The following is a 10,538-nucleotide window of genomic DNA, read 5'->3' as shown; positions in this document are numbered from 1 at the left end:
ATAATATTCTTCTGCTAATTATATCGTTTTAAACTCCTTCCCCATAACATCTTCTTTCCTCGGTGCAATCATGTCAACATCATTATCATCACTGCTTTGACTAACCATATGTTGGACCGACATATGCCCAGTCTCTGTTGTCGGTGCCCTATGACTCGACCTTTCACAACCACCCAGATACCCTGAATCACTACAACCACCATTTGATGTCTCTAGACCCCTGTCCATCTTACCAGACCCCTTCATGCCTGAGAAACATAATTTCAAACTGAAATGACCTTATACTCTATGTGCTAACATACTTTCTCTTAAAAAAAACACAAATGAATAATCTCATGCAATTGCACATACTCAGGTCAATAATTGCACCACGTATAACTGTTTTGCAACCAAAAACATGCAATTGCATCAACTCATTACCCAAATCACATTCAAGTCCTAAACCAGAAAGAGGGTTCTTTGAAATCTTACTTGATGTTTCCATACTTTCAAAGGCCTCTCCTTACACTTCCTTTTGCCACCAACTCAAATGTCGTCGTTAACAGCCAAGGATCTTCGAAATCTTTACAACCACGTTGTTATTACAAATTAATTCCCCTGCGAAATTGAAATTCTATATCAGACAATGCCAACAAAACAAATTAAATTAATTAAATACCTCCAATTTGGTGACCATTTCATCATGGAGGTTGGACCCACCATCAATTTGGTATCTGCATATGAGTTTTGGGCAAGCCATCAATTTGGTATCTGCATATGAGTTTTGGGCAAGCAGAGAGAAGACTTGAGGACCTCAATTCAGTGAGCATTACCTTCTTGCAGCTGCGTTTTGCCCAAGCACAGACAAGAGTTGGACGCACTTAGGATGAATTTGGGCAAGTGAGAGGAAGAGTTCCTTGTGAAGTAGAGACAGGAGTTCGCAGCCAAGCAGAGACAGTGGGCAAGAAGAGAGGAGTTCGTGGAGGCGCTAAGGATTGGATTTGGGCAAGCAAAAAGAAGAGTTCCTGGAGGCGCTAAGAATTGGATGGGCTCTTACGATTTTCGATTTGGGCAACCAGAGAGGAGAGCGTGCGTCTTCTTCATCCTCCAAACCTGCCTTCTCTGCGCGTCTTCTTCATCTTCCAAATCTGCCTTTCTCTTTCCTCACATGCCACTCACGTGTTGAATAACAAATGCCTCAACAGGTCACCAAGTCATTCAATCTCAGCCATCCTTTTTTAACATGAAAACTCAGCCGTTGGATAGCTGGCTGTACTGGTACAGCTGATGCACCACAGAGAGTTAACCACATTATGGTTTACGAAATTGGGAATATTTTTGAATGTTATTTGTACTAGATGACAATTTCTATTACTAAGTATTTTCGAATAATTGGTCCTTTTGTAGTATAATATGTTCGGATTATTGCCCCTTACCGTTTGTCATGCTCTGTATTTCAAATAATTGAGCCCTTCGATTTATAGTAAAAATTATGTCTAATTATGCATGTACAGTAAAATATGATCCATTTTTCTTATTTTCGTTTGTGCACAATCACTCTTGCATTGCATCACCAACATGCAATTGCATGCTTGCAATGCAAATGTTGCCCGACTGTTGGCAAACTCTTCAGAGCGTAAACACGAAGCTAAAAACATATGTAACACCCCGACCCCAAATTTCCCCAAATTTAACCCTTATTTAATTATTTAATTATTTAAGGGTATTTTAGTCATATTTTTAACCGGAGAGAGTTTGGGACCGTGACTTGTATTTTTGGATAGGTCGCACTGAGACGAGTTCATAGACACGTAGTGGGCTCAAATCGGAGTTGTAACGAGAGAGATATGGTCAAAAGAAACCCAGTGGCACAACCGTAAATATTTCGAAATGAGATTTTTATAAAAAATCTGGTTTTCTCTCTCTCTCTCTCTCTCTCTCTCTCTCTCTCTCTCTCTCTCTCCCCGACGTTCACTCTCTCTCTCCTCGGCTCTCTCCGCTCCGACCACGGCAGGGCACGAGACCGGTCCCGTTCGACTCGTCTCGTCGCCCCGACCAAGACCTGCCCGTTTTCCCCGTCGGAAACCACGAACTCCGGCCGCGAGCTCGACTGGTTCGAACCGGAGCTTTCTCGCCGTCGCGCCGCCGCCTTCGCCGCCCAAACTCGGTGATTGAGGTATGGTTTTTCATCCTTCTTAGGTTGTCACGAGCGCGTAGGATTTCGCGGATCTCAATTCGGACATCGTTTGACTATCGAACGGATATCGCCTATCGGGCATTATCCGGGTTCGATAGGTTGGGACCGTCGGATGGTCCCAAATTTAATATATGTTAATCTGGGTAATTCTAGGATCGTGTAGGAATTCACGGATCGTGAATCGGAGCCCCGGATGTTTCGATTCAATAATTTAAAGTTTATATTTTATATTAACCGTTAGATCGTGCGATCGTGAGCGATCCGACCGTCCGATCTGAACCAAACTTGCAGGACGAGTGTCCTATACCTTATAGAACCCATAGGGACTTTCGGATCGGAGTTTGGAGGTCGTGGTCCCCGTGGGCCCGTTTGACCAGTTTTAGGGTAGTTCGACTCTTGGTTGACCGTGAGTCTCCCGGAGTAATCTTACCTTCCCAGGGGGATTATCGGGTGCTAGACTATTATTGGGGTTTACGCAATATTAGTATTAAATTATAATGATATATATATATATATGTTTGTACAAGGGTACAAAAGAGTCTAGAATGTTAGTTGGAGTGCTATACGCACTACCTTAGGTACCTCCCTGGATCTTGGTTTCACTACAAGCACCACCAAGTGAAAGTCGGGTCTCACGTGGCGTAGGTTATCCGGCGTTGAGACAGGCCCCATACGTGGCGTTGGTTGTACCGGCGTATGGGGAGATATTGGAGTATTGTGTTGAGGTCGCACGTGGCGTAGGTTATCCGGCGTGTCGACAGGCCCCATACGTGGCGTTGGTTGTACCGGCTTATGGGGAGATTTGTGATATGATGTTGAGGTCCCGCGTGGCGTAGGTTATCCGGCGTTGGGACAGGCCCCATACGTGGCGTTGGTTGTACCGGCGTATGGGGAGTTATGTGATATGATGTGTAGGTCTCACGTGGCGTAGGTTATCCGGCGTTGAGACAGACCCCATACGTGGCGTTGATTGTACAGGCGTATGGGGAGATATGTGATAGTATGACATGGTCGCACGTGGCGTAGGTTATCCGGCGTGTCGACAGACCCCATACGTGGCGTTGGTTGTACCGGCGTATGGGGAGATTATGTGGAATACAGAGAAATGAAATGAGGTATCGCCTAAGTGTGGAATTAGGTTTTACGGGAGAACTACGTGTGGCTTGATCCCTCAAGGAGGGTACGTAGGCAGCCTAAGGTTGTTAGGTGCAGCCGTAGACTAAATGTTAGTCTTAAAGAGGTACTTGAATCGTTTGGTAGTTGGTTGAGAATTTTTGGAAGGCCGAAGGCCATTTATGTAAATTGCATGAATTTATATTGTGCATGCTGCCAGTTGGGAATATAAATTGTATTTTTATGCAGGTATACTTTTTGGGAAATGTCCAATTTATAGGGGAGACTCTGCCGAAATTTCGGCAGAAAGTCTCGGTCTTTAGTAAGTGGGCCCGGCATCAGGGTGATGTCAGGAATTCCAAAGGGTTCGTCTCGGGTTTTGGGAAAATTCGGGGCGGGTCCTTTCAACATACAATTGCATAAACTCATTACTCAAAATATATTGAACTCCTAAACTGCATGAACTCATTACCCAAAATACATTCAATTCAAAAACCAGAAAAAGAGGGTTGTTTGAACTCTTACTTGATGTTTCCAAATTTTCAACGCATCCTCTTTACACTTCCTTTCTCCACCAACTCAAATGTCGTCGTTCACACAATTCCAACAAATCAAACTAAATTCCACTCAATTTGGTGACCATTACATCATGGAGGCTGGACCCATCTTCAATTTCCCAACGATTACCTCTCTCTGCAGATCAGTTTTGGGCAAGCAGAGAGAAGAGTTGAGGACCTTGCTTAGGCAGAGTCGCAGCTTTGTCTTCAGTTTTCTCGTGACGACCTCGATTCGGTGAGAATTAGCTTTTTCTGTAGATGCATTTTGGCCAACACAGGATGAATTTGGGCAAGTAGGGAGAGGATTTGGTGGGCAAGCAGGGAGAGCATTTGATGGGCAAGAAGAGAGAGGATTTGGGGGCGCTTATGATTGGATTTAGGCAAGCAGAGAAAATAGCTGGAGGCTCTTACGATTCGATTTAGAGACAAAACTTGGAGCGAGCGTCGTCTTCCACCTCCACAGCAGGCGTCTGGTTCTGTTAGCCCTTATAAGGGTCACGTGTGACTTAGGTGCTCAATAACAAAGGGCTGAATAGGTTATCAAGTCATTCAATCTCAACCATCCATTTTTGAAATGCAAACTCAACCCTTGGATAAGTGGCTGTACAGATACAGCCAAGGCACCACAGAATTTTCGATACTAGACACAATGCAGGTCGAGTCTACTAGAGGCTACTAGTGCAGCTGGAAACATTTATTTCTGGAACTTCTGTATTACCCCGGCTACGCACCTTCTGTACGGGTAGCAGACCTACATCTGTTAATTTTACAGGAGCTGTAGTAAAACTTCTACTATGTACTATAACAAATTGCAATATATCTTTAATGCAATGAAATTTAGTTTGTATCATCTAATTTCTTCCGTTTTATTTTTATTTTTGGCTAATTTAAAGACATTATTTCTCAATCAATGGCTACAATTTTAACAAACCAAGGAACCATCAATCTATAGCTCAGTAATGAACACACCAAAGATCCAGACAACCAAATTGATTTTTTCCATGCTAGCTATCTACCTCCTCTCTTATGGAAGAGTTGGGATGCTTTGCTCATTCCTAAAGAAGTTACCAGGATCAACCTCGGTCTTAATACGCACCAATCGGTCGAAATTATCCTTGAAGTACCTAATCCCATAAGCTCTTCCCTCAAAATAGCTTGCCTTGCCATTGTTGTTGATCCCCAGGTCAAGATCTTTATAGTTGAAATAGGCTTCCCTTGGATTCATGGAAACAAAAGGAGTCATGTAGAAGTAAAGCTTTTTTGTCAAATTTAGATGGTAATCTGAGGCCTCAGCCCCTGATACTTCCCAATTTGTTGCATACTGAATCTTCCAAAGATTCCCAGCTCTATGTGGACAAGGAGTTGCGGATTCTGGAATCTCACTCATTTTTCCACCGTAGGGGTTAAAGCTCATGATCGGTACCTCAAATTCGATCATTTTCTGCCAAATCCACATCAAACCAATTTTCGGAATTGGGGTTTTGACGTAGTCTGATTTCCTCTTGAGGTGGACAAGTACTTGAGGCTTTCTAGAAAGTAAAGCTTCAGGCTCTGTTCCAATGGGGAAGCTTGTCCAGAAAAGCACAGATTCAACCCAGCTCATTTCAATGCAATCTGATTGCTTCAAACTCAATTCAGGGAAGCCAGTTTCCATAACAGAGAGAAGTCTTTCAGAGTTTCCAAGAAAGAATCCAATGAATGAAGCTCTTATAGTCTTATAGTTTTCTCCACCACTACTTAATGGACCGCCAGTAATATTTACAACTTCCATGGTAAGCCTGATGAACAAGTCAGTATCCAGCTTAGGTGCAACATATTGCCAACGGTACACAATCTCTGTTGCATTCTGTTCCAAGGTCCTTTCGACCCTGAAAACAGTAACTGTTTGTGGAACACGTACAAGATTGATTTTGTAAGCGATGACAACTCCAAAGCTGGCTCCGCCGCCTCCTGTGATGGCCCAAAACAGATCTTCTCCCATTGATTTTCGGTCGAGAAGTCTCCCGTGCACATCCATCAGTTGCGCATCAATTATATTGTCCGCGGATAGGCCGTACTTCCTCATCAAATTGCCATATCCAGCTCCACTAAAGTGGCCACCAACACCAACTGTAGGACAAACACCGGCAGGAAAGCCATGGATTTTGCTTTTCTCATAAATTCTGTAGAAAAGTTCACCAAGAGTTGCCCCAGCCTGGACCCATGCAGTCTCGGAATTTATGTCTATGTCGATGGATCGAAGATTAAACATGTCGAGGAGGAAGAACGGAAGGTCGGACACATAAGATACACCCTCATAATCATGGCCTCCGCTTCTAATTTTCATCAGCAAGTTTTGCTTTTGAGCACAAACAATGGCTTGCTGCACATGAGATTCATGCAGAGGAGTGATAATAAGGAAAGGTTTTGGGGTTGAACATGTGTTGAATCTAAGGTTTCGGATGTAAGATCGCAAAACAGATGCGTAAGAAGCATTGTTGGGAATGTAAATTGCTTCAGAGATGGGGTGAGAAGGCTGGGAATGGCTTAGAAGGCATTGAACAAAGTCTTGATCTGGAGCTGAATCTGAACCTGCCCAAGAAACACTGAATGATAATAATAAATTAAGAATTAATTGAAACAATAAGAGCTGTGGAAGGCTTAGAATTCCCATTTGTAGCACTGATGCAAGTAGTAAGAGCTGTGGAATTTCCAACTTTTCTCCAGACAATTCCAAAATTATCTAGTATAAAGCTGCTACTTTCTTTACTACGATGATGAGATATAATTAAGACTGCATTATGTATGCATAAGATTCCCTGTATGATTTTGCAGAGTTTTTCACCTTTCTAAAAGTAAACTGTCTGGTGGCCCATATGGTACCAGACAACCAGTAAACTGTAAACCCTAAATGGTTTAGTGCAAATCTGCTGTGCATATATAAGATTCCCTCTATAATTTCTGTAAAACCACCTGAATTTTGCTAGCATCAGTCGTCCAAAACAGCATAATACATTTATTTACTGTATAATAACAAAAAAGAATGATCCAGTTATTTTCTTTTGAAAGATCGTCCGAGTTTAACTTTATAATGAATATGTGGAGGAGACAAGTCAAGCTCATATATTTTGTTGTGAAAGGTAAGTTCAGACATTGCCCCCCCACACACTAATAATTGTTTCATATCCATTTCACATGTTTTTCACATCGGGCAATTTAGCAATTATTATTGTTGAGTCGGCATCCTACTATTATTAGTTTATTATGATCCACACACAAGAAACAATTGTTTGTTGTACCTGTATTCCTCCCTAATAAAAGCATAGCGGTCAACAAAAAGGGTCTAATTTAGTGGAAAAAAGTACAGTGATCAACAAAAACTTCATTAGATAAACTTTAACAATATAATTAGAGATATTAACACATAACATCTAATGTGCGTGGCCAAAGTGATCAAAAAGCTCACATCTTGTAGCCAAAGTGGCATCTCTCCCTGTCTAGTAAGGGCATCTCCAACCCGAAAGGACTCAAAACCAAATTTTCCCCCATCAAAATACAATTATTCATGTATTGCCCGGACTCAAATAGATTTTTCCCATAACCCTGTAGACCCAAAATTTGAATTCGCAACTTTATTAAATTGTTTAAAAACTATTTAACTCCTTTTTTTTTTGGGGTTAATTTTTATTTATAACTTTGTGATTCATTTTTCTAAACATTTATAATAATAAAAAATTTGAAATTTCACAAACATAAAATTATTTCACTTAAAATGAGAATGAGAAGCATAGTAAAAAAAAAAAAAAAACCAAAAAGAGCAAGTTCAAATACAACCATTGGATGTAAACGGTCAATGCTCTAGCGCATGCCGTGTGTTCAGTTTTAATAAGTGAAAGTGGATGACTTTTTGCCACGATGCGCTTGCTCCTTCAAGTGGATTCAGTTTGGGCCCCACAAAATTTATTGTCTGGACTCCCATACATTCGTTGCTCAAATCCCAAATTTAAGGTTTAGGCCCCTTGCATTGAAGATGGCCTAAGCTGTGGGTCTTGAGCTCAATTGCCGAGACAGGACAGATTAAGACAAGGAGACTACCTAATCTGTGCCAATGTCCTTAAAAGCATGTATCCGCTTGGCTTTGGAGTACACATTGGAGGCTCTGTAATGAGTAAGGGTTTGTCAACATTATAGTCATCTGCACTTGAAATAAAAGAATGGACAGATTTGGAGATGGATGGATTTAAAGAAGTACCTGACATATAAGGATTTTCTTTCAAATATTTCTGTAGCAAAGACACAACAGTCATGAACTATTGTTATGAAGAGCTCCAAGAAAGGACAACCCTTCAAAATGAGAAAGAGTTTTGAATTTCGTTATTGCCTTCACTGCCAACTTTATACCAAGCACAATCTACATTAAATTCCTAAGACCAATTTGTGACAAAGCTTATGTAAGAGCTGAGATTAATTGGTATATTCCATTGATAATTTACGAGTACAAGGCCTATGATTATATACAGATGAATACAATTCTAATAGGGTAAATACAAAAATAATTGAATGACTAAATCAATCTTGATCAAACACTACTACGATTTACTATTTGCGCGACGGAAGTTTGCGCGACGAACACACTTTCGTCGCGCAAGAAACACTGTTGCGACGAAAAAACAATTCTGTCCCGCATACAACAGAAAACTTGCGCGACAAATATTTTCGTCGCGGAAACAGTCTATGCGCGACGGAAATAAATTCCGTCGCGCAAAGGAGGGTGTTGGCGCCAAAATCTTGCGCGACGACAGAAGTCGTCGCGCATGACAATATTGCGCGACAATTCCAACTATTCGTCGCGTAAAGATGGATAGAAATGTTGTCTCCGTTTATGGCGGTAAAAGAATTTTGCGCGACGAGAGTTTTCATCCCAAAAGACAACTTAGCGCGACGAAGAAATATACCGTCGCGTAAGAAAACGAGGGAAACTTATTTTTGGCACCAAAATGCAGGGTGGATTAAGTTGTTTTTGCGCGACGGAAGTTCCTTCGTCGCGTAAAGTTTAATAGCGGTGCGTTGTTGCGCGACGAAATAGTATTATTTGCGCGACGGAAACTGCACTTTGCGCGACGCCATATAGTATTTGCGCGACGGAAGTATGTGCGATGAATAATTTCTTTCGTCGTGCAAAAAAGCAGATGTCGACACGTAATTGCGCGACGGAAATGTTGTTTTTTGCGACGGAAAAGTGGGTTTTCGCGACGGCATTTTGAGCGACGAATTCTGTTGTTCGCCGCGCAAAGTCCTTCTTCTTCATATTAGTATCTGCCATTGCAGAGGTAGAATGCAAAAATTGCATTCTGCCTCTCTCTCTCACTCTCCCTGCCGCTGCTCTGCTGTGAATTCAGTACGTTTATTGGGTATGTATTTTTTGTCGTTAGTTTAAATGTATTAATGTAAATTCGTACTAATGCTAATAATTTTGTTCTCGTTAGGGATATTTGTGATTAGTGATTGGTGGAGAATGATTGAGAAGGTATGTTATTGTAAAAGTTTGTTTGTTATGTTTGTAATTTTTTTGTGAAGTTATATGTTTATAATGTTGTGAAATTGTGCGTGACGTAGCACAATGTGTTGTGATGGACGAAGTTAATTGAAATTAACTTCGTACTTTTATTTTTATGTTTAGTAACACGTAGTTTCCCGTTCGAGATTAGTTGGATTTCGTGCATGGATGCGTAATGCATGACTGCGGTCCAATTAATTCTTGAATTGTCCCATTATTTGGATAGTTTGGTAATGCATAGTGTTGTCACATAATCTTCGGCTACAGGATTAGGTTTCGATTGTGGAGATTTCGGTGTCATCTCGGTACGTTCTTCGGGTGGTACGTAGGTATTTATACCTATGCCCACTTCAAGAACTGTGTTGAGATGCTACCGAAATTAATCCACGTCGAAATCTAATCTCATGTAGCCGTAGGTTACGTGACAGGACTATGCATTCCCGAATGGGATAAGGCCCTTACCGGAGGCATAAGGTGACATTATAACTTCGTATGAAGTTATTGTGATTGTTGTGTCGTGATTGTGGTTTCAGGAATTATGAGCAGAAGGTGGATACAGAACCTGAATAGATGCGCAGACGAATAGTTGGATGGAATCGAGGATATTATTGAGTTTGCACGTAGACACAACCCGAGTGCAACTAGAATCCGTTGTCCTTGTAGGAGGTGTAACAACACGTTGTGGGAGACAATTGAAAATGTTGGCTTTCATTTAGTAAGGAATGGAATGATTGAAACATATAGCATTTGGAACCTTCACGGTGAACAAGTAGACCATGCTTCGTCTTCAAATGCCCCAAGAGTGGACAATGTTGAACCTATTGTGGATCCTAATGATCAAGTCATGGGTATTATACAGGATGCTTTTCCATTAGCATCGACCAACATCAATCAGGAAGGGGAAGATGACGTGCCTACACCAATAGACAGTGCGGAGTTTGAACAGTATGAAAAACTGTTAAAAAATGCCAACGAAGAGTTATACCCGGGGTGCAAAAGCTTTTCCGTTCTCACTGCCATTGTGGAGCTAATGCACGGAAAAATAAAGTATCGTATGTCGAACTTGTGTTTCGATTACTTTTTTGGGGTTTTCAAGAGAATGCTTCCGACGGACAATTGTTTGCCGAAAGACCATAAACATGCACAGAAGGTGTTG

At 41.4% G+C, this 10,538-nt stretch overlaps 1 protein-coding gene across 1 annotated transcript; it reads right to left on the bottom strand.

Moving 5' to 3' along the window:
- Positions 1–4,729: 4,729 nt before the first annotated feature.
- Positions 4,730–6,699, bottom strand: LOC117612582 (berberine bridge enzyme-like 8). Its single transcript, XM_034341266.1, has one exon. The coding sequence runs from the start codon at positions 6,497–6,499 to the stop codon at positions 4,871–4,873; it is 1,629 nt and encodes a 542-aa protein (XP_034197157.1). The 5' UTR covers positions 6,500–6,699; the 3' UTR covers positions 4,730–4,870.
- Between the last annotated feature and the right edge of the window lie 3,839 nt (positions 6,700–10,538).

This window comes from Prunus dulcis, unplaced genomic scaffold (assembly GCF_902201215.1).
Source record: "Prunus dulcis unplaced genomic scaffold, ALMONDv2, whole genome shotgun sequence".
In the NCBI taxonomy this organism is placed as follows: Eukaryota; Viridiplantae; Streptophyta; class Magnoliopsida; order Rosales; family Rosaceae; genus Prunus; species Prunus dulcis.
This window is presented reverse-complemented; position numbering and strand designations above follow the sequence as displayed.

Excerpts from the sequence above, each read along its gene's own strand:
- LOC117612582 (XM_034341266.1), bottom strand. The coding sequence starts at position 6,499 with ATGGGAATTCTAAGCCTTCCACAGCTCTTATTGTTTCAATTAATTCTT.